Source organism: Macrobrachium nipponense, chromosome 29 (assembly GCF_015104395.2).
Source record: "Macrobrachium nipponense isolate FS-2020 chromosome 29, ASM1510439v2, whole genome shotgun sequence".
Classification (NCBI taxonomy): Eukaryota; Metazoa; Arthropoda; class Malacostraca; order Decapoda; family Palaemonidae; genus Macrobrachium; species Macrobrachium nipponense.
The window spans coordinates 43,495,808-43,521,314 of record NC_061092.1 but is presented as its reverse complement, the minus strand read 5'-3'; the positions used below and the strand labels follow the sequence as shown (position 1 = coordinate 43,521,314).

Here is a 25,507-nt window from a genome sequence, read left to right as displayed (position 1 = left end):
TTAGAGCATTTAGGCTCTAATTTTAGGAAGAAACATTTAGGCAAATGTTTTTTAATGTAAGATGCTAATTGAGGCTTGAGAGATGGTGTTCAAATGGAAACTAGTCCTTGACTGGCTGTTCAGTACGGATAACAGGAGAAGCAGAGTTCATAAAGGCATATTTTGGAATGAATGTAAGTCTGAGAATTGACGGGAGAGTGGTTGTTGAGAATATAGGAACACCAGTGAGAAAGATAGTAGTTTCCATCAGGAATATGGTTCTGTACAGTGATGAGAATGTAATTGGTTTTAGATCAGTTATGTACAACTTGTTCACTTGAGGGGAAAGTTTATTTTGAGGAATATTGCAGGGAAATAAATTTTCCTACTATTCTTAGAAAGCAGTAAGGTAGAGTTTGGAGTGAGACGGTTAAACAGATGACAGAAAAGGATTTAGAGAAGGAAGAGCTTGAAACCAAACTTTCGTTTCGAAAAAAGGTTTATACGAAGGATAAAAATAAAAGCATGGAGTTGGTGCACAAAAGCCCAAAAGAAGCTCATGACAGAATTAGAAGAGCTACATGTGGAGAACTAAGGACGGACAATATGGAAGGCTGTCATGTTAAATCATTAAAAGGTATCCTTTGTGTAAGAATGTGTATCCGCTAGAGTATCAGGTTTACGTAAAATTAAGTGTTAGACAGGTGTGTTATGTCTCTTTGGAACCGTAGCATGCATGCGGATGGAGTGATGGTAGAAAAAGGGGGAAGAACAGTTGATGAAGCTGTAAGTTTGAAGGGCAATGAAGGGCACTTTGATGGCAGATACTAATGAATGAGACGGCATTGCTTGACGATAATACAAAGCTGTAGTGACAAGTGACAAGTGTGATTCTGAAAGCAGAAAGATGAAAGTGAATTTAAACAAGATAGGAAATAAGATTAGATGTAAGTTTGGAATTGAGGTAGTAAATGTTACTTTGTTGGGAGGAATAAAGGAGGCAATTACACGTATGATGAAACAAGGATACTGGGAGCCTAACTCAAAAGTTGTGGGAAAGAAGAATAGTGCATAAAGAGGGAAAAAAAGTGAGGTTGCATGAAGCGGCTATTGAGCCAGCTATTTGAATGTATGTTGCTGAATAGGAATAAAAAAAAAGTTGGGCCTGTTTGAAAATACATGATGTTTAGAACTTACAAAAGAGTAATGATGCCTGAGGATATACTGGAAAGGTTGACATAGAAAAACAAGACGGATTATTGCATTTCGAAATGGTTTGGTCCTGTAGAATGAATGGGAGAGGCTACTTTGATAGAAATGGAGTATAATGCTGTAATCTGCAGGAAGAAGCAGAGGTAAATCTACCAAGTTCTGGGTGGCAAATGAAGCAAGATAGAAAAAAGGATCTTGATTAATGAGATCAAATAAGATTGATTGTCAGTCATTCAGAGGTCTTTCGTTTGTTGACGGGCTGCTGAGCTTGTCTCTGTAGGGGAGTAAGGCAGCTTTATGTGCTGCGGAAGTTTGTGTAAAAGGAGGCTCATCCTTGATTAAGCAGTTACAGGGTGATTAAGGCAGTGACGACGTCTTTTTTTTTTTTCACTTAAGCTACCTCCCTTTCGAAGTTATTGATAAAAAAAGGGTAAGAGCGTTTATAATTCAAATGTTAATAAACAATAATCATGTCAAGACTTAGTGATGATAATTACAGTACTGATGATGATGGCTAACAATACTATTTATAACAGTAATAGTAGTAATACTGTAAATACTGTACTCATAATTATTGTAGGCAATAATGTGTTGTTAAGCTTAATATAGGAACAATTTGCGCCGCCTCATTTCTGTTTTTCTTCCATCGCTGACACCACGGGTCGCTTCCATCTTCATTAGGGCATCCTGTGTCACAAATTACAATTTCCCTGAATTTCTCTCTCTCTCTCTCTCTCTCTCTCTCTCTCTCTCTCTCTCTCTCTGTTTGTCTGTCTCGCCCCTAGAGTGTAGGCCGGGCTTTCACTTGTAATGCGTTTTTCTTTCTCTTTCTATTTCTCTCCCACTCGTAGTCGGGTCGTCCAATTGTGATAAGATTATCTCTCCCTCTCTGTCTCCCCTAGAGTGTAGGAGGCTCTTTCAGTTGTGATAAGCTTACTTACCTCTCTCTCTCTCTCTCTCTCTCTCTCTCTCTCTCTCTCTCTCTCATCATCATCATCATCATCACCACCACACAATAACCAATCGGCTTTAACTTTTCATTTTACCTCTTGCTTAATTGCGCCATTGTCTTATATTTCTTTACCTTTCTTCGGTCCTTAAATTACTCTCAAATTCATGGAAAAACTTTAATGAGGAATTAGACGTCCTTTTTTATATTCCAGCATCCAAAAGTAGCTCATCTTACTTTTTAGTCTGTGCAGACAGTCAGAGGAGACTGCATTTTTAACCGCTGTTTGTCCATCTGTTCATCAGTGCGTCTGTCACGCTTACTTTGTCGTTGCGTCTCCTCCTAGAAAGTTGAAGGGATTTTTAATTGAGCTTAGTACAGTGGTATATCATCGTGCATAGATGTGCTTGAAGGAAGATCGAGTGTCTTGTCTGTCAGTCTGTCTGCCTGGCATGCTTACCTTGCCATCTCAACACTCCTATTACTCGCTTGGAGGGATCTCCGAAATTGCCACACATAAGTAGACCATGCCTAAATGGAGATCGTCCATTCGTCTGTCCACCGATTAGTGTGTCCGTCACGCTTACCTAATCATCATTACTCGTACGCAGTTAAAGCGATTTGATTCAGTATTGGTTCTGATATAGATTGTCTGGAATAAATGTTTATGAATTGAGATCGGCCTTTGTCTGTTAGCGTGTCAGTAGCCTTGCCCCGACATCACAACAGTCAACTTTTGTGCAAAGGCAGACTATCATGCATAAATGTGTTCGAAGGAAGATTGACTGTTTAAACCAGGGGTTCTTAACAGCGGGAATGAGAACTACATGCTGGGGTACGGGACTTGATCTCTGGATATTTATTTATTTATATATATATATATATATATATATATATATATATATATATATATATATATATATATACATATATATATATATATATATATATATATATATATATATATATATAATTTGATTTTAATGTGTCATTGTATAGATTGGTATGCTGATGAATTCTGAATGAGAACTGTCATTCCCTATTTTAGAAGTGACTTCGGGTACTATTTTAATTTTTTCATGAATGAAATAAGTAAAGTCAACTAATGTTCATTTTTTAAGCAAGATGCCCTCATCATTTATCGAGTTTATCACAAATAAGATTTAAAGTACAGAAGAAAACCCAAATTGCACCCTGCCAAATTACTAATTTTTTATTTACATTTTACTTTTTATAAGGAAATAACTATGTAAAACTCTAAATGCTTTTGATCTTCTTGTATCTTCTATTCCTAGGTATTCATACCTAAAGTATGTATTCAACTAAGTGTATAAGTTACATTAAAAACAAATAGGACTTAAGTGGACTTAAGCAAATGGGGTATGGAACCATATTGGGGAACTCATTGGGGGTCTGGAGTCATCAAAAGGTGAAGAACCCCTGGTTTAAACTGTCACTGCAATTCCCCTTACATGGGTGAAAGGATTTCAGTCAAATTTGGCACACAGGGAAATGACCATGCATAGTTGTACATAAAAGAGATCGTCTGCCTCTCTTTCTGTGTCGCCATTATTGTCTGTCATTCTATCCTTGTTATGTGGAAACTTTGCTTACAAGTTGAAATTGTGGGCACAGATAAACTATAATTTTAGCATACCTTATTCTTGGTTAAAACTTTTAATCAGTAAGAAATAAACTTTATATTTATCATGTTACTTCACTGATGAAGCCTTTCCAGTGACATAAAGTTAGTTACCATTATTTCGTGACCATTATCTCGACCTCCATTCAAACGATAACGGCCAATTTAACAGTTGGTTTGGTGTCAGGAATTGTCTAGACCAAGCTCGGTTGTGATTTAAGAAGTAATTTATTTCTTTCGTATAAGTAAAAACAAATTTGCCTTGCAAAAAATACGATGAGTACCGCATCCTAGATGTAGATAGTAAGGCTCTTGAGGTTGAACATTTTTAAATTATAAATACCTTTCTGAAGTTTGGAAAATTCCATCCATATCTGTGATTTAATTTGGCCTCGAATAGATATGAGAAAATAATTATGAGGATAAAGAATTTTCTTTCGCATTACGGCAATGACATTTAGGTTCCAGTAACCCAAAACTCATCGCTATTATCCTTCGGACATTTAGCTGAGCCATTGGAGTCCGGCGGGTATTGAAGGCAGCAGCCCTCAACTCAAGGGTGATGTCGACGCCCTAATGAAATCAATTAGTTGCATTGCAATTCTCTTCCTCCTCCTCCTCCTCCTCCTCCTCCTCCTCCTGCTTGTGCTCCTTAAGAGACGCCCTTTGCAGGTCCTTCATGCAACTCCTCCTCAATAGCCCTTAGCACCTCGGGCTGGATAATTGGCGAATTGTCTGTAGATGTCGGAATGGTGCTGTGGAGACGTCCTCCAGTTCAATTAGGATCGCTTCGCGTTCTTATTTATGACCCACTCTGCGAATGAATGAATGAGTATGAGTTATCTGGCGTCGCCTACTCTGTAAAATAATCTGAAATGAATATGAAGGCCTTCGAAAGGAAGAGCATTTTTACGGAATTTAGGTTAATGTTGTGGAAATGAGATTTTTGTGTGATTGGGAATCTGCGTTTTTATGTACATACTTGAGATTTATAGTTGTGATATTTTTTGCGTTGTATATATATATATATTATAATAGAATCTCTACGCTATCTATATATATATATATATATATATCTATATATATATATATATATATATATATCTATATATATATATATATATATGATATATATATATATATATATATATATACACGTATATAAAAATATCACAACTATCACATATATATGTATATATATGTATGTATATATATACATATATATATATATATATATATATATATATATATATAACGCAAAAAATATCACAACTATAAATCTCAAGTATGTACAGTGGACACAGGTTTACCTGGTACACCGTCTTGAGAGACTTCGAAACATTACATGGTAACAGTGTTTACTGAGGGAGATGAGGATGAGAACTCCTTCTCTGCTAGCAAGAACTCCACCAATAAGCTCTGGAGTTCGTTTGGTGGGCGGAGTTATTAGGTATGGTTGGAGAAAGACACACGCACACACACAGACGGAGTGAAAAAAATTGAGCAGTTTATATTGTTGCAATGAAGATTGTTTTCTCACTTGTAATATAAGTTTCTTTATTAAGGTTCCATTTAACTTTCGGCCAAGACGTTATCTTACCACCGTGTCTATTATTATATATCGGTCATATTCATTACACAATACTTAAACTGTATCAACATTTTAAAGTTATATTGATGTTGCCGAAAATCACGAACATCATAACAGGTTTTTTTTAACCTTATCACGTAAGTCAAGTTTACAGCATCGGTTGCAGTGCGCTTCCTACAAATTCTATAATAGGAAGCTATAAAGAGAAGCGCAGCAACACTAGAATGAATATACCCAAAAACTAGATGAATGTGTTGAGAGTCTCCGACACTTAGCTCCTCTCTCTCTCTCTCTCTCTCTCTCTCTCTCTCTCTCTCTCTCTCTCTCTCTCTCTCTTATACTAGCTAACTTATCTCTCTCTCTCTCTCAGCTATACTAGCTAACTTAGTGACATGATACCATCTTGAAAAACCCCTGCACTCAGTATGCAGTTCTGATATGTCATTAGTGTATTCAGGAGAGGATCAGTGACCTAATAATATCGAAGATTGCCCTTGGCTCGACAATACCCATAAGCATAACCAAAGCAAAGAAATTTCTCATCTCTGATACTGTAATGTCATACCACTCTTGTTCCCTTGAGTGTTCGCTTGCTATATTACCCAATTTCATTACATGAAATTAAAGACTGGATCTCACTACAGTCAGTTCCATTATAGAATCATTAAAAACATAATATAAAAAACTTTATTCCTGATATACTTTCATCAAAATCGAAGGTGTGCGGCAAAAAATTATCACCACCAATCCTTTGCCAAACAGGATTAGCTGGTTTGACATTTCTGACAACCTCCTAGGCCACCCTTACCTCCCCTCCCCCGCGCAGTTTATACAAATGGAAGACGAGCAGTGCAAACGGCCAGCAAATTTAAAAACTTAAGAACGTCACATGACGTAAACAACATGTGTGGGACGACTTCTGCAACACGTCATATGACGTGGTTATATTATAGACTATATATTTCGTTGACCTCAGGTGATAGGTGAAGTCATTTGGGCTTTCCTTATAGTGGCTGGCATAAAGAGAGTATCATCTACTGAATTGACAGTTACCTTTTAAAATATCCTACAGAGCATATGACCCTTATACTCAGAAACGACGACGACGGCCAAAAAATATGCCACATTTTTACTCTTGTTCATATAGCTTAGGTTTTAACCAAAAATACTACATTGGAAATATCAGTGGGATATAAAGCATTACATTTCAAATAATGGAAACTATTTTAATAGATTCCAAGAAGCTAATAAGCGAAAATAAGCAGCGATGTATCATATCTGTATCGGCCACACCAGTGAACAAAGTATACAGGTAAGGCAAATTGCCAATACTGTTACCGACCTCACTGTATGAAAACAGTGCTCGGCTAGTCATTCAGTTCTATAATTCAATGCTGTTAACAAGAAACGTTGATTAGGAAGACACATCAAAAACATGTGAGGCCCGAGTAAGTAGGAAAGTTTACTGCAATACTCTCAATATTGTATGGAGGCATTATGCCATTTGTTTTACAGATACTTCGATATTATATCAAGAATATCATGGTTATAATAAAAAACTGTTGTTGAATTATTTATTAAAACATATAATCAAATAACTAGTGAGAACAAAATGAGAACATTTTATGTCTATTACAAAAAATATAACATTTATATTATACAATCTCAATACCTTTGACCGTCCACCCTCTCTCTCAGTCACTTCCCTCAATCTGTCGGGCATTGAATGAACGAGGTTGAAAATTTGCTGCGGTCTCCGTCTACAAATTTCCCACTGAGAGTTAATGTGAGCCATGAGTTGCTGTGTTGTTCTCTCATGTTCCATTTTCCATGTGTTCACCATCTGGGCCCACACGTGTTCAATCACATTCATATCTGCTCCTTTGCTCGGCCATTCAAGAAGAAGCAGGTTATCCTGTCCGGCAAACCAATCTTGAACAACGCGAGCAGTGTGAATGGGACTCCGGTCATGCATGTGGGAAAGGAAAATTCCTTTCTCGTAACGAAGGCAAGAAGGAGGTTTGCAGCAGCTCAAAACATACTTAGCTGCTGTAAATCGTCCCTCGATACAAAAAAACACTCACCCATACCATGCAGACACACCAGCCCTCATACGGTTGCAGGTGATCATGGCCGGATCGGAACCACCTCAACGATGTTACGGGATTCATATCTGAATAAGAGAAAAAAATGGAGGTGTATAATATAAATCATATATATACCTTTGGAGAATTTAAATTCTCAGTGATGAATATCACTGAAAGAATTCTATTGTCTAATTATTTATTTAATTATATTTGAGGAAAAAAGCAAATGATGCCACTGTCCCTTACCTAATATTTATCTCAGAAATAGCACTCTTATTTATGTTTACTCCCTTTATATATTTTGACAGTCCACTTCCGTGGAACAAAATCTGAAAGATTAACTAATTAATATAAAGAAGAATGCAATTGATAATTGATGCAAGTAATGATTTTGCTTATCATACCGAGTTCTATTTGTTCGCCAACAATGCAGCTTCCCATGCGATGTGGACGAGAAGCACTTCTCGTCAGTAAAGATGACCCTGCCCCAAAAGTACAAACCCTTATCAGCATGACGTTGGGCAAAATCAAACCTTCCCGCCTTATGTCGCTCCGTCAAGAGCTCCTTCGTCGCTGGAGTTCTGTGATGAATCCCAGCAGCGTGGAGTCTGAGTTGTACTGTCATCGGTAAAAGTGTTCGCGAATTCTCTAACCTATTTCTCTGTAACTAAGATTCGTTTAAGTACGAGATTTTGCTAGGTGTACTACACCAGTACCGTAATTTATAAGAGTATCATGAATCACAAATTATAAAGAATAGACACTTGTCCTGTACGAAGAGGCAAAAGGCTCGATTAGCCAGAAATGGATATGACACAACAGTATAAAAAAACTTCGCCTAGCCTCTCCCTCCCTCCCCCACTTCCACCCCCTTCCTCTTCCTTCCTCTTCCTTCCCTTCCTCCTCTCCTCCCTTCTCTTCTCTCTTCTCTCTCTCTCTCTCTCTCTCTCTCTCTCGTTCCCTCTCCTCTCTCTCTCTCTTCTCTCTCTCTCTGACTGTTACTTCAGTTTAAGTATATTTTTTACGATTTTTTTTGTCTATCCATCTATCTAATCTAATAATAATAATAATTTACAATGTTGTTTATCTTTAACGATTCACTCGGTTGCTGGCATTACGGCACGGTTGATATTTAGCCTATGTGTACGGTACGGAATTACGCAACGACAATTCTACCAAAGTACGGTACGGTATAGTTCGGGTACGAAAAAAATGTGATAATTCCGTACAGTACTACCTTACCTTAGGCATGGATATATTACTTTTGGTCTACGTTGAAAACAAGGGAACAATATTGATTAATTATTAATAATAATAACCAGTAATATAGCATTTTTTTAGTTTTTACTATTATTCTTAGCATCAGCATCAGCAGCAGCAGCAGCAGCAATAGTAGTAGTAGTAGCTATTACTATTTTTAAGGTCAATTTTTTTTTTCTTTCTTTAGTGACTATTGACTTGGGTTAGGAGTAAATGATTATAATTATTAGAGTGAGAGATATCTGCATGTATGGTGGAGTAGTAGAACGATAGATACTGTGATTGATGGTAAAGCTACTGTTATACTTGAGTTTGGTTACCCCCTTCGCAATCTTCATTTGGACTCAGGGCATCAGCCATATGCTTGTATTACGAAGGTGAAGAAGAGATGGCCGCCGGCATGGTAGGAGAAATCAGTTTGTCACGCAACTTTTCAACTTTTTTTTAGCAAAGAGAGAGCCGCCAATTGCCTACAGATTGGTTTGAATAGGTAACTGGTTATAGTTGCTTTATGTGTTACAAATAAAAATTGAGCATTTTTACCGGGCATTCATTAGAGTTAAAACCTTGATTATACCGAAAAATTATAGCAAAATCTCGTACTGATACCAGTCTTCATTACAGTGTTATTGACCAAAAACGTGACTGTGAAACCCACAGTAAGAGAGCTTTACCAATTAAGCGGGCCATACATTATCCAACTTGGTTGGACAACAATGTTGGCCAACAATTTCTGCTCTAGAGCATACACTGTAAGACCAAGTCGTCCAACATTAGTTATAGATGTCGATCTGTATTGAATAACACGCTCTGTGGCATATTATTGTTGTCTTAGAATTTCAAATAAAATCATTACGGAATGGAAGTAGATGAAGAAATACTTTTATGTGGTATAATAATCAGTTTATGTGCAGCTGAGAACGAAAAAAAAGTACGTAAAAAAAGAAAGCATTGGGCAAACAATGGTTGCTAAATCGCTCACATAATCTCATGTGAATTTTGTTACGCGAACTAAAAGAAACTGCTCCAGATGATTACAAAAATGTTTCTTGAGAATGGACAATGAAACCTATCAGGAGCTGTTAAGCCTGGTTACGCCTTTCTTGAAAAAAAAGGCTACGAAAATGAGGGATGACGTGATAACAGTACACCAAAAGCTGTCAACAACTTTACGATTTTTAGCGACCGGTCAATCATATGAGGATTTAAAGTTTTTGACGAGAATTGCTCCTCAAACTATAGGTCAGTTTATTTTACCTACTTGCAATGCTATAATTAGTGTGCTAAACAAGAAGAAAATAATTAAAACTCCAACTACAAAAGATGAATGGAAAGAACTATCTACGTCCTTTGAAGAAAGTGTAATTTTTCCACACTGTATTGGAGCGGTAGACGTAAACATGTCAACATAAAAAAACCAGCAATTCAGGTTCATACTATTATAATTATAAAAAAAAACATTCAGCATTGTCTTGTTTGGCATTGCAATTGCAAACTATGAATTCATATGCTGAGGCTGGAGCAAATGGAGAGCATCAGATGGAGTTCAATCTAACAGCAAATTCTTTGAACAACTTGAAAACGATGACATTACATTTCCAGATCCAGAGGATTTACCTGTAGGAAATTATGGGGAAAAGATGCCGTATGTCATGGTAGGAGACGATGCATTTGCCCTCTCTGAAAATCTAATGAAACCCTTCACTGATCAGCTAACAGATGAACAAAGAATCTATTGCTATAGATTATCTCGAGTAAGACGAATTATCGAAATTGCTTAGGGATTCTAGCTAGCAGGTTTCGGATTTTATTTACTACTATAAATTTAGCACCTGAAAAAGCCGCACGAATCACATTGGCATGCTGCTATCTACACAATTATATCTTGAAAAAGAATAGACAGTTATATTTTCAAGGCGCTGATATAGAAAATATAGATACTGCAACTGTACAGGAGGGTTCTTGGAGATCTGATCCGCAACAACTAGTCCCATTACAACCAACTCAGAAAAGAAATTCTACCACATGTGCTAAGCAAGTAAGGAACAAGTTTTGTCAGTATTTATACTGATGGTGCAGTCTCATGGCAGTGGAAAATGTTAGGATTACAACAACCTTCTGCAAGGGTAGAACAGCAATAAAACATCAAAAACTGATAAAGTTTATTACCATTAAGTATACATTATAAAAATGTATTAACTGAATATTACATTCTTAATAAAAATAACAGATTTCCTTTAAACAATGAAAAATGAAAATAGAATATTGTACCTTATGAATGTATATGCATCCTTGAAGTTGTATCTAGTATACTACAACCATTATAAAAATACATAAACTAAATATTACATTGTTCAAAAACGTTTCCTTTAAATAATGCAAACTAAAAATAAACTACTGTACCAAATGAATGTATTTTTATCCTTGAAGTTTGATATAGGTATTCTACAACTAGTTTAAAGAATAATTCGGGTCTTGAAGAAGTTCAGTTATAGTATATTGACTCCCTTGGCTTATGTCAGTCGAGATATTTTCATTGGATAAATGATAAGTGCATACAGGTTGGGTTGAAAATGTCAATGGGGTTGATGCACGAGTACTTGACCTACTGGACGATAGTGACACAGAATCCAATGTTAACTGGTTTAATTGGCCCATTATAAGAATCTCATCAATAGCTTTTTTTGCATACAACTTTTGTGTCTCGTTCAGCTTTCTGTAGGATACCGCCCAGCTATCCGCATAGATTGCGGCTTCGTCCTTCATGAGTTTCTGCTCTTTTATGAAATCTAAATGTTCGACGGCTTTTTGCAAATAGTGATCTTTAGTTGTATCATGAGTAGTCCGCATTTTTCTCTGGTACCTGCAGTATTTCCAATCTGGTCATCGCTCTCATCCAAATTACTATCTCCAGGTATCTGGATTTCTTGATCTCCTAAAAAATCATGCAGCAAATCGAAATACCATAAACTTGGTTCGTACATGTCATCACCGCCCGCACCAGACTTTTCAGACTTTTCCTTCTTTTTCAATTCCCTCCTATAACAAGTTCTCATATTGTTTATTTTTTTTTTAAATCATCTAGAGTGGCATTGCTAACTATTTCCTTAAGGTTATTCAACAGTACTTCCCATGCTTTATTTCGTTTGTTTTTATCTTTATATTCTTCGCTTTTCACTTTCCAAATCGCAGGTAAACTTCTGTATGTATCAATGAAACTTCTCCACTGTTCAGTGTCATTTATATTTGCCATCACGTCTATTTAACACTTTTATAAAACAGCTATTTCCAAAAGAACGTGTCAAAGGTTTAAAGCAAGGACTAACTCGCAGTCAAACTAGGCTTCCAACTGATGTTGGTTGTGAAGTTTTACAACAAGCGCACACACTGTCAAAAGGTTGTACAACATTAGGCCACGCCCCCTTAAAATCAAAGCTGCTTTGATTCTCTCCAACCAAACCAACCAACCAAAATCTTGTTGTACAACCTGCCCATACACTGTCCAACATTTCATACAACCCAACCAAGTTGTACAACAAGTTGGATAATGTATGGCCAGCTTTACAAATAAACATTACCTTTTATTCAGGCTTGGAGTAATTGTCATTTATCTGAAATGTTTTTAATTACACGTTTTGAAGTTAACTGTAATTGCGTTTGTTTTTATTTATACTTAATGGTAATTGTAATTGTAACTGAAAAGTTCAAATAATAAAGTACTTTATTTGAAATTGTTATCCTAGAGCAGCTCTCTTACTTTTCGAGAACTCATCTTAAACAAATGCAATACAGAGATGTGCAAAAAGTTGTGAAATTTTTTTTCAATATTTGAGTTTTGTATTTCAGTATTATTGAAATTGTAATTGTAATTCGATAACAGGTCAGGTAATTATGATTCTAATTGTAATAGACATAAAGCAAACGTAATTACCCCTAACCTGCTTATATTACATAAGATATGCGACAGTAGCTACTTCATACGAAATGGATGAGCATAAAAATAATGGGAACAAAAATTAAAAATTTTTTATGTATACATGGGAGAAAACTGATTAGAAATTCAGTGATTTTTCCACTGCACTTCGGCTTCTCTCGGGGCACCTGTGAATTGTTCAGTCTTTAATAAATCGACTTTATCTTTCTCGGGATCTATGTGGTTCTGCACCCTTATTTGGCCAGGCAACCAGTTCAAATCCTCTCGACCTTGAAACCATTCCTGGACTATTCTGGCCGTATGGATGGGGCAGCCGTCATGAATGAAAATGACAGGACTAGGTGGAAAGGGATAATTCGGCTGGTGAAGTGAAGGGAGGAAGAAATCCTGAAGAATTTTAACGTATTTTTCACTGGTTGAAACCCTTCAGCCTTGGTGATATCACATATACCATGTAAGGAAATCCAGGACCCCCAAACGTTACGGTTACAAGCACTCCTGGCCACTTCGTATGTTTCCTCGGTGGTTTCCGAAGGAAAACAATCTGAATTTTTTACAATTTACACGTTGCTTTCCGTAAAAGGGAAAATAATGATATATCGTTTGGGGAAATGTAATGCTAAGTAACAACCCCTGCATTAAGATAATGTTTATTCATCTATGAGGATTAATACTTATTACAAGTTTGCCTCCTTCAACCTCTTATACACTAAACAGCTCGAAAGCTGATAGTGGAATTCACGTTAAGAGAGGAACAGCACTACCTTTAGTGTTTCAAAGACAATTAACAATTTATCATTATGAAGACACAGAATTTTAAACGTTATCAATGGACAGTAAAATGACCTGAGATGGTTGCCATGACCAGTAACAGCCAATCAATCAATCAGTCCCAGTAATCGTGTGATTTAATATATCACTTTGTTCAGTGATAACGATATCACTGCTACAGCACCCCTATTACACGCTAACAAGTTTGTCACCCAGTCATGGCTAGACTGAGGTGTTGTATAAATTTTGATAGGTTATCTGTCCTCTGCTAGTATATTCGTTATAGTCTCTAAATGAACAGCACATATAGTTTCTCCGGGCGCAGATCGTCGCTCTACGAGAAAGTGGGCTTTCAATACGTGCTGTTGCACAGCGTCCTTGAACGTCCTCCCCTAACAAACAGTAAATAAATGGAAAAGGAGTCACGCTTAGACTGGGAAATTGACCGACTTTGGATAGCATTTATTTATTTCATTTATTTATTAATTTTTTAAATGTAAACCTTATAAACCCATGAAATTATGAAACCTAAATTACAGTTGCCTTGGTCCTGTTGAACTCTAATAGTGATTCTTTCTCTTTACTTCCCAGAATACCAAATAGCGTTCCCATAAGTAAACAGGCTATAATTAATCTTGATTATCTAGGTATCTGCATGTTAATTACGTATTTCAGTTCGGAGACCTCCACCACGAATGACCACCCTTTAGGATAACGACGACATTCGACGAGCAGCAGAAGAAGATCCTTTTACCAATACTATTGCTATTCGTGAACGTCTGGCATTAAATGTTTCGGCTATGACGGTGCGAAGACGTCTGCATGAGGCAGGAATACCTCATAGAATTCCTGCCAAGAAGGAATTTCTTGCCGAACGGCATCGTGCTCATATGCTTGCCTTTGTTCAACAGTTTGTGGGGGAGGATATGGAATTTTGGTCTCGAGTCGTATGCAGTCACGAAAGGTCTTTTACTAGCAGAAGTCACGGCAGGATACATAACTGAAGACCGAGTAATATAAGGTGAGTTTCTATAATCATTAATAACAGTCAGACTATAATAATTATAAGCAAGGGTAATATTATAATCAAAAGATAATAATTTTGTCAATAACCATGTATTTTCCGTTAATTGAATTATATTGCCACGAGAAGTGTGAAAATAAAAATTCTTCATTGAAAACCCCCCAGCTTTCAGGCATTAAGCAAGTGCATTATTAATGTTACGAATAATCACGTAGGCAAACTTATAATATAGAGTACAGCCTGTTTACTGAATTAAAGAATATCTTATATAACAGACCGTTGCAGATCAAACTTAATACTATTATAAGTATTAATCCTTGCAGATGAATAAACATTCTTAACTTATTGCAAGGGTTGTTACTTATCATTTTATTTCCCCAAACGATGTAGCATTATTTCCCTATTACGAAAAGCAACCCGTAAATTGTTAAAAATTAGATTTTTTCCCTTCAGATACTGCAGAAGAAACATTTACGAGGTGACCAGGAATGGGCATGTCACAGTAAACGTGTGGGGCTGGATCTTCTTACATTGTATGGATGATTATCACCAGGATTGAGTGGAGGTTCACTGGTGAAAAATACATTGAAATTCTTCAGGATTTCTAATTTATTTCACTTCAACAGCGGAATTATTCCTCCCCATCTGCTCCTGTCATTTTCATTCACGACCGCTGCCCCATCCATACGGCAGAATAGTCCAGGAATGGTTTCAAGGTCGAGAGGATCTGCAGTTGCTTTGCCTGGCCAAGTCAAATGGATACAGACATTGAACCTCACTGAGAATATTAGGCTAATTTGGTAAAATGTTGGGAGCCTGAGAGGGAGAGGAGACCAGATCAACTTATGAACCTCTGGGAACACAATGGAAACTCTTCCACAACCGACCACAGATCGTCAGAAAGCATGAATCTTCTATGCCTAACAGATTGCAAGAGGTGATCTAGATGGAAGGTGGCTGGACTTCTCACTAATATTAAGAATAAATGTAAAAATTGAGTGTGTATATTTGGATTACCCCATGGCTTCCGCTGAACTTCCGTGTCGTATGATGTAAAAAAAATCGTAACAGCCCCTATGCATATCGTTTAGCTCCAGGTCATGATTATTATGAATTTTAATTAATTAGAAAGGTGAATTTTATATCTTAAAGGAGTTCAAAATCTAAAGGGAATTTTGCTATCCTGATTTTTTTTCTTTAAAAATTATCTAAAAAAGAGAACCTTAGGACAATATCATCAAACTACATTTCTCCAAATAGCTCTTTCCACAATGGACAGGTAAATGACTGAAGGGGCTGTTTAACAAGAGAGACGTCTGTCTCTTATCCTCACACGAACGATGATAAGAGCGAAAGGAATTTCTGTCCGTATGACATTAAAACATGTATCACAATTAATATATTAGAAAATATAAGCCAAGTATATATGTTTATCCATATCATGTAATAATTATTGTAATGAACGGCGTGTAGGGAATAACCTCTACAGTATATTCAAGAGGGAATACACCCAACCATGATACTGAAACCTCTGAATATCAACAATTGTTTATCATTGGCAAACGAATTAAGTTTACCATATGGGATTGGTTAAAAGTTTGCACCAAGTTTGGGAGTCCTTCTTCACTTTCCATTACACGTTGTGGAATTTTCTCTGTCCCTAGTAGTTTCATTTTGATTCCTCAGTAACGTCTAGTCTCTCTCTCTCTGTCTCTCTCTCTCTCTCTCTCTCTCTCTTTTTCCATTCTATATATATTTACAATAGAGAGTGAGTTTAACCCAATCCTTCTCTTGTAAAATGTTGTTGTATTCAGAAAATCTACAGTACTATAATAATATTAGGATAAACACTAAAACACGCAGGCATTAAAAATAAACAGGAAAATATTTCAAGTGGAGCTTTTCGTTAGCCATACACTCTATCCACGAGCATATCTAGTACTTCGTCCACTCATCGGGGTCGCAACAGGCCCACTTTAGCGGACATCGGTACAGCAAAAGCAAGAAGCTTGTCAGTTTGAATTAGACTTTAGAATTCCAAAACCTGTAAGACGGCATTAACAACAACAACTCAATCCCCGACCCACTCCCCCCGCCCCCCCGAAAAAAATATATATGCATATATTAGTTTAGTCAAGATTAGAGGGTGTTAATGACATATCAAAACTGCATACTTGGCGCAGTGGTATTTCTAGATGACATGTCACTTTAAATAGCTAATATGAGAGAGAGAGAGGAGCTAAGTGTCGGATACTTTCAACACGTTCACCGAGTTTTTGGGTATGTTCAATGAAGTGCTGCTGCGCTTCTCTTTATAGCTTCCTATTTTATTATTTGTTGGAAACGCACTGCAACCGATACTGTAAACTTGGCTTACGTGATAAGGTTAAAATATCCTGTTATGATGTCCGTGATTCTCTCCAATACCAATATAACTCTAAAGTTTTGATCAATTTTAAGTATTGCTTAATGAATATGACCGATATATAATAACAGACACGGTGGTAAGATGACGCCTTAGACGAAAGTTAAATGGAATCTTAATAAACAAACTTATGTTAAAAGTGAGACAGTAATCTTAGTTACAGCGATATAACCTGCTTAGATTTCTTTTTTTTTTTTTTTTTTTTCTTTTACTCCGTGTGTGTGTGTGTTTGTGTTTCTCCAACCATACCTATTGACTCCTCCCACTGAAAGAATTCCAGAGCTTATTGGTGGAACTCTTCCTAAGAGAGGAAGAGTCCGATTTTCCCCCCATCCCCCTCAGTAAACACTGTTTCCATATAATTTTTTCGAAGTCCCCTCAAGAAGGTGTACCAGGGAAACCCGTGTCCAACTGAACATACAACGCAGATTCCCAATCACACAAAAATCTCATTTCCACAACATTAACCTAAATTCCGTAAAAATGCTCTTCCTTTCGAAGGCCTTCATATTCATTTCAGATTATTTTACAGAGTAGGCGACGCCAGATAACTCATACTCATCCATTCATTCGCAGAGTGGGTCATAAATAAGAACGCAAAGCGATCCTAATTGAACTGGAGGACGTCTCCACAGGACCATTCCGACATCTACAGACAATTCGCCAATTATCCAGCCCGAGGTGCTAAGGGCTATTGAGGAGGAGTTGCATGAAGGACCTGCAAAGGGCGTCTCTTAAGGAGCACAGCAGGAGGAGGAGGAGGAGGAGGAGGAGGAGGAGGAAGAGAATTGCAATGCAACTAATTGATTTCATTAGGGCGTCGACATCACCCTTGAGTTGAGGGCTGCTGCCTTCAATACCCGCCGGACTCCAATGGCTCCGCTAAATGTCCGAAGGATGATGGCGATGAGTTTTGGGTTACTGGAACTTAAATCTCATTTTTAGCAGAAATATGATCGTATAAACAGGAAAAATTCATATGTACCGTCATGCGAAAAAAAATTCTTTTCCCTCAATTATTTTTCTCATATCTTTTCGAGGCTAAATCAAATCACAGGTATGGATGAAATTTTCCAAACTCCAGAAAGGTATTTATAATTTAAAATGTTCAACTTCAAGAGGCTTACTATCTACTTCTGGGATGCGGAACTCATCATATTTTTTGCAAGGCAAATTTGTTTTTACTTATGCGAAAGAAATCAATTACCTCTTGTAATAATTGTATATTTAATGTATTTTTATATATATTATATATATATATAATATATTTATATATATATTATGTATATAATATATGGGATATATAGTATATGTATGTGTATGTATATATATATATATATTATAATATATATATATTATATATAAATATAATATAATTATATATCGCAAAAAATATCACAACTATAAATCTCAAGTATGTCCATAAAAACGTAGATTTCCAATCACACAAAAATCTCATTTCTACAATATTTACCTAAATACCGTAAAAATACTCTTCCTTTCGAAGGCCTTCATACTGACTATTCATTTCAAATTATTTTTCAGTGGTATATATATATATATATATATATCTATATATAATAAAAGGAGCCCATAAAAAACACCGAAAATATAGAGAGAAAAGTACTATATTTCAGAGACTACTGTCTCCCTCTTCAGGTACATGAATGAGAAAAGTTTACAGAAAAGGTGGTATTTACACCAAGAGATCCATCCACAGGTAAGCCAATTTAGGTCACCACCGCAGATAATCTTCCTTTAATCTTCTCAAGCATTGGTTGAATGAAAATCTTGTCGGTGACATCTGAATCCCATGCTCCTTTTGAGATGTTCATTACCTGCCTCTCTTTTATTAAGGCCGATTCCATCATTTGACTCTTGTACCGGCAGTTGCTGCAATAAATTATATGTGACAAATTCCAGTTTATTCTATGGTTATGTTCATTTATATGGTTGAAAATAGCTGAGTTCTGTTGTCCATACCTAACTGACCGTTTGTGTTGTATTAATCTCTGGGGAAGCGATTTTCCTGTAAATCCGATGTAAGATTGATCACAGTCCTGGCATGGGATTTCGTAAACCCCGGAGTCCTTGGGGGATGTCTTTTGTTGGACGTTAATCAGGGACTTGGCTAAGGTGTTTGGGTAAGTAAATGCTAAAGGGTTAGATTTTCCGAGGGTCTGAGTCACCGTCTTAATCTCGTCCAGGTGAGGAATTTTTATTTTATTGTTGGGTGTCTGTATGGTCTTGTCTTGAAGGGGTCGGTAGAAAATTACGTTTGCTTTGTGAATTGCTTTCTCAATTATATGGTCAGGATACTTTAAAGACGAAAGTTGCTTACGAATTAGTTCAAATTCTTTTACCAGGAAATCTGGGGAACAAATTCGTAAGGCTCTTAAGAACAGGTTGCTGGCTACACCTATCTTGATAGCAATGTCGTGATAGCTAAAGTAGTGAATGTATGAAATATGTGTGTGTGTGTATGTGTGCGTTTGTGTATAAATGTATAATTATATATATATATATATATAGATATATATATATATATATATATATATATGATGCTCTATCACGATTTTATTTAGATGAGAATGTCGTGACTTTAGGCTGTAGTTGTTCGTGTTCTCAGATCTGTTCAGTAATAAAAAATATTTAAAAGGGATTTCCCATCTTGAGTGACCAAAACTCTGCTGCTTGACGAGTGATAGTTAAAGGATAAGGAAAACGGGGGAAATAAGAAAATACGCATCCTAAAGTGAATGGCAATGAAAACAGAGCAATCTGGTTAATCCTTGTGTTGGTGATTTTAACCGTTTCTTTTTGGAATGAGAGGATTATTTTAACCTCGTAATGTCTCTTATCTCTAACAATATTTTACAGAGGGGGATTTAGTTACTGTCTAGTAGATATGAAAAAAAAACGTTGAGGAGAAAATATTTTACATTTAGATATATCTTGACCTCTGAAAAATACGATAGAATCAACGCACTTCAATCCCTGGACGCCATCTTATTTTCTGAAAAAACAAAAACAAAAATAAATAAATAAAATAAACAAATGAAAAAAATTGGAGAGATATTGTATACGTAAATAGTTGCCCAAAAATATTACCAGAATTTGTTTTTCCTCCCTCAAGCAGCAACGACTTTTGGTTTCAGTGACCCCAGAATCAGGGCCTCGGTCCTCATAGAAATGAGTAGGTGGATTTTGGAGTCCGAGCGTGAATTGGACTCAGCCTTCAACTCGAAGGTGACCTCGACGGCCTAATGAGATCAATTAGATGCATTGCGATGATTCTCTTCCCCTCCTGCTTCTCCTCTTCAAGGGACACCCTTTGCAGGCCCTTGATACGACTCCTATTCGAAGGCCCTTGGCCTCTCGGTCTTCATAACTGGCGAATTGTCTGTAGATGTCGGAAGGGTCCTATTGAGGCTGAATAAGATCGCGTTAAATTCTTATTCATGACTTATAGGCTTTCGGGAGAGGAGGTTTTTATTGTGGATTTTTTGAAAAACGGGGTTTGTTCATTTTTCCTTGACTTCATTGACGGGATGTTAGTTTGTTTTTGAGGGAATGGTAGTTATATAAATAAAATATTATTTTATATTTATATACGGAATATTTTTCAGATATTATTCTCGTTTTGTGGGCTTTAAATTTTCAGCTTGATATTATTGCCAAATGCAAAGGTTTTAATTGGTAACAGCTTATCATTCCCTGATGCAATTGATCAATATTTTCTTTTTTTCTTCCTTCGTCATTTTTAATAATAGGAAAAAATTTAGTAGTCTGTCATTTTTACAATAAATAATTTTTTTTATTTTTCCTTCCTATTCATCATTTATATCTCTTCACATTTCCCTGTATTGTTTTTTTCTTCCGTTGGAAAAAATGGTTTATTTACTTCATCAAGAGAGCAATGAAATACGGCATTTTTTTAGCATTCCTAATCCCTTTACACATAATTGGGGAGTAAGCCTACAAAATACTTTGCTGTTCTTCTTCTTCTTGTGGGGCCGGGTATGAAAGGTCTATGGAAGAGCCTAAAAAGGTCTGAAAAAAGGTGTTCCACGTTAAGTTAAAGGTACAGGAATTTTAGGATAGGAAGTTTATGATTTATTCATTAGAATGAAAATGTAAAAAATAAATATGCATGTTAATCAGTACAGAAAAAATATATCTAGTAAAATATAGCGAATTTGTTTTTTTATTTTCGTTGGTGAAACAAGGCAGTATTTGACCGTACATTTAAGCACATTGTAAATTATGATAAAAATTATGAATATAATGTTTACAACTTGTGCGTGAGGAAAAACTTGCAGGCGTCCAATGTAAGCTATTGGTCGGATCACCCCTTGTTAAGTATCATTAGTATCATAGCTCCTGAGACATGACCATGTTATTGGAGGTAAAAAAAATACTTGAAAAAATACTGTTCAACAGAGTAGCAAAATGACCAATATGGGGCAAAGGCCAACTTTCGATATTATAGCCATGAGAGTCAATCCAAGGATAGAGTTGAAGATGATGACCTGAAGCGTTGAATTCCAGGCGTGAAATGAACGCAACTATCACAGTAGCCTTCATGTCCACATTTATAACGGGATCAGGTTGGTGCACAGCAATCATCCGCTGCCTTATGCCCCTCAATGGATGCCCCCTATCCTGGCTCTTGATGTAGCCTGTGACATCAACCCTTCCCCTACCTCCTCCTTGGAAGTATGTACTTGATGGAGCTCCTAAACCGAGGGCTCTCCCCTTCCGTGCTCCCTTACCTCTCCTTCCTCTCCAGAGGTCCTTACTAGATGCATCCACTGGCATTAAAGCCCTTCCTCCTCCTCCTCCTCTTCCTCCTCCTCCTCCTCCTCCTCCTCCTCCTCCTCCTCCTCCAATTGGAAGATCCTCAGTGTCTTGGCTCGATAATTAGAGAATTGTCTGTTGATGTCTGGAGCCTCCTATTGATAAGTCCTCAGGCTCCATCAGGATCACGTTCAGTTCCTATTTATGGCTCACTTGGTGGGGGGTCCACTGGTCGTGGAAGAAACGACGCTGATGATATTAAGAAGAAAGATTAGTTTTCAGTTTTAAAATTAGGTTTACAATTTTGATATTTAACAGCGTTGTTGCTGTTTTGGATAAGGAAATCCTGGTGAATTCTAGTGATGGGTGTTTGTGATATTTATTTATTTATTTTGACCTTTGGTCTTTATTAAGTTGCAGGGTGGAGGTTGAGATGAGATTTTTAAGTGACGAAATGATTTTCATGACGGTAGTGATGAAGAGACAACTGTAGCTGAAATGGTTTCAGGGTAAATTACGACGGTTTACTGAATTTTGATATCTATAGGTGTTGCAATTATTATAACTGTCGAAGAATTACAAAACACGATTTATTATGTGATGTTATTTTTTAATTTTGCGAAATGTAGATGCATAATATCTAACCTTTGCCGTTTTGTCATTTGTCATGAGTTATTAGGCGTCGCCCATCTGTATGAGAGTGAAATGAATGGTTAATTTGAATTTATTCAAATGGAAGAGTTTTCTAGATAATATTCTTAAAATGAGGTGATTAATTTACTTTTTATTTTACGGAAAGTAGGCTAATATTGTACAAATGAGATCTGAGATTGAAAAATGCATTTTGATATATAATTGTGATTTATAGTTTTGATATTATTTTTTGCCAGTATATGTGTTGCTCTATGACAGTTTTATCTGGGCGAGGATGTCATCACTTTAGGCTGGAAGTTATTCGTGTTCTCGGATCTGTTCAGTAAAAAGAAATATGGTCGTAAGGAATATAACATCTTAGGTGACGACAACTCTGCTGCTTTGCAAAAAATTGTTAAATGAAAGGGAAAATGGAGGAAAGCAGAGAATGAGCATCCTAAAAGTGAATGGTAATGAGAACTGAGCAGTCTGGGCTAAATCTTGTGGTGGCGATTTTAACCGTACCTGATAGGAGTTACAGGATTATTTCAACTTTTATGATGTCTCTTATCTCTGGCAGTAACCTACATAGGCAGGATTCAATAAATATCTAGTAGATATGAGAAAAAAGTTGAGGAAAATTTATTTCAGATTTGGATGTATTTTCACCTCCGAAAAAATACGAGAGAATAAAGTCGCCTTTAGCGCTGAATTTCATCGTATCATCTAAAAAAAATCGAGGAAATTGTCGAGAGACATTGCTTAATCAAAACGTCGCCAAATAAATTAGTAGAATTTGTTTTGTTGTAAGTGCAGTGGAATAGCTCTTTCCTCCCTCAAGGGATGACCTTTCCTGGCTCTTGATGTAGCCTGTGACATCAACCCTTCCCCAACCTCCTCCTTGAAAGTACGTACTTGATGGAGCTCCTGGAACCGAGGCCTCTCCCCTTCCGTGCTCCCTTACCTCTCCTTCCTCTCCAGAGGTCCTTACTTGATGCACTGCTGGCATTAAAGCCCTTCCTCCTCTTCCTCCTCCTCCTCCTCCTCCTCCTCCTCCTCCAGTTGGAAGATCCTCAGTGTCTTGGCTTGGTAATTTGGGAATTGTCTGTTGATGTCTGGAGGCTCCTATTGATAGAGTCCTTAGGTTCCATCAGGATCACGTTCAGTTCCTATTTATGGCTCACTTGGTGGGGGTCCACTGGCCATGGAAGAAACGACTCTGATGATATTAAGAAGAAAGATTTCAGTTTTAAAATTAGGTATACAATTTTGATATTTAACAGCGTTATTGCCGTTTTTAATAGGAAAAATGTGAATGAATTTTACTGATTGGTATTTAAGATAATTATTTATTTATTTTGTGTTTTAGCGCGAATTGGTTTGCAGGGCACAGGCTGACATGAGATTTTCATATGATGAAATGATGAAGAGCAACTATAGCTGAAATGACTCCAGGATAAATTGCGACGGTTTACAGAATTTTGATATCTGGTGGTGTTGCAATTGTTGATGACTTTGTAGATGAATTACAGATCATAATTTTGTAACGATTACCTTAGGGCGTTTTTTCATGCGATATTAATTTTTGATTGGCGAAAGATGTATACATTCCAACTGTCATTATTTTCTCTTTGTGCCGGAAGTGTATAAACATAATTATTGTTTAGCCTAGTCTAGCTTTCCCACTAGATTATATTTTATTCTTTTTCTCTCTTCCTTTTTTTTCTTTTTTGTTTTCATGACCTTTTGCATAAATTGCTTTGTTATTTCCAAGTTCGTCCTTCCTTCCTTTTGTTATATTAATTTTTGGTTCACTTTCGTCATTACGTTGAGCGTGATTTGTCTTGCCTGCTTTGGACTTCATGAATACGAAATATTTCTCATTATAGGCATCTTGTCTCCAGTTACTTTCATCAGTTTAAGTTCCACGCTGGACGAGTGGTTTTCGAGCTCGGCTGCCAATCCGGTGGTCCGAAGTTCGATTCCCTGCTCTGCCAACGCGGAATCGGAGGAGATTATTTCTGGTGATAGAAATGCATTTCTCTATATAGTGTGGTTCGGATCCCACAATAAACTGTAGGTCCCGTTGCTAGGTAAATAATTGGTTCCTAGCCACGTAGAAAAAAAAAATATCTAATCCTTCAGGCCAGCCCTAGGAGAGCTGTTAATCAGCTCAGTGGTCTGTTTAAACTAATATATACTTATTTTTTCAGTTAATTTACGGTTCAGGCTTCGATATTTTGTAGGTAAAAAAATATGAATACTGTTTAACATCTATAAGGATTATGTTTATAAAGGATATCTTAAGGTCAGTGAGAAATCCTTCTTATCAAACAGATATGATCGTAAAATATGAAATATGTATAATTTACACTGAATATTAATTATTGCTTAGTTTTGAGACAATTCTCAATTAGATATTTGACTCAGAGTTAAGGCAAATATAAAGAATAAGAAAATGCTTCCAGAATTAAGAAGTGTCTTGAAATCAAATATGAAATTCCTACACTGGGAATTCCTTACTGAATTTTAAGTTTTCTTAAATCTGTAAGCGTTTACTCAACCTTGAAACTTGCCGTAGGTTTTTCTTAAGTAGAAAAAAAAAACATTCTCTTATTCCCTTGAGATTACCTTTTGTTTAAGAAAAGATTTAAACAGTGACACTTAATTAAGTCTCATTTATTCTTGTGATCCCTGAGCAAAATTACTTTTATGCCTCTAACGTAATCAACGTACCATTTAGGCTTTTGAATGAATTGATATAATTAGACCAAAGAGAGAGATACTCCTCCCTCTGGTAATTTTGTGCATTGGATACTGACGCACTGACTGACAAATGTGAGAAGGATTAGAGTAACGTGATTATAAGAGACTTAAGATTTTAACAAAAAGAATACCTGGTGATATTAGATTTTGAGAAAAAGATATGGAGTTATTAAGGTTTGACAGGATATTCAGTATTTAATGGCAAGAAAGCCTCACAAAAGGGATTGCAATAAGGAGGCGTCAGAAAAATACGGCGTGATGCAAAATGCGTAAAAGAATTAAATACCAAACCTGAATTACATTGCCATCTTCTTCTCAAGGATGATCAACGAGATCAATTACTTGCATCGCAATTTTCCTCCTCCTCCTCCTCCTCCTCCTCCTCCTCCCCTCCTCCCTCCTCCTCCTCCTCCTCCTCCTCCTCCTCCAGGCAT

At 36.6% G+C, this 25,507-nt stretch overlaps 1 protein-coding gene across 1 annotated transcript; it reads right to left on the bottom strand.

Annotated features, from left to right (window-relative positions):
* Nucleotides 1-675: 675 nt before the first annotated feature.
* LOC135206325 (uncharacterized) lies at nucleotides 676-25,507 on the bottom strand. The gene is made up of 4 exons (XM_064237747.1): nucleotides 25,416-25,507; nucleotides 23,223-23,392; nucleotides 21,650-21,784; nucleotides 676-872 (listed from the first exon to the last, which is right to left on the bottom strand). The coding sequence occupies exons 1-4, from the start codon at nucleotides 25,505-25,507 to the stop codon at nucleotides 676-678; spliced, it is 594 nt and encodes a 197-aa protein (XP_064093817.1).

Bases quoted from the DNA above. Each gene is read 5' to 3' on its own strand.
- LOC135206325 (XM_064237747.1), bottom strand. From the start codon at position 25,507: ATGCCTGGAGGAGGAGGAGGAGGAGGAGGAGGAGGAGGGAGGAGGGGA. The intron at 23,393-25,415 runs GTAATTGATCTC...CAAATTACCAAG, and splicing joins GGAGGAAAATTGCGATGCAA to CCAAGACACTGAGGATCTTC. The intron at 873-21,649 runs GTAAGGGAGCAC...TTCTGCTTTCAG, and splicing joins CCTCTGGAGAGGAAGGAGAG to AATCACACTTGTCACTTGTC.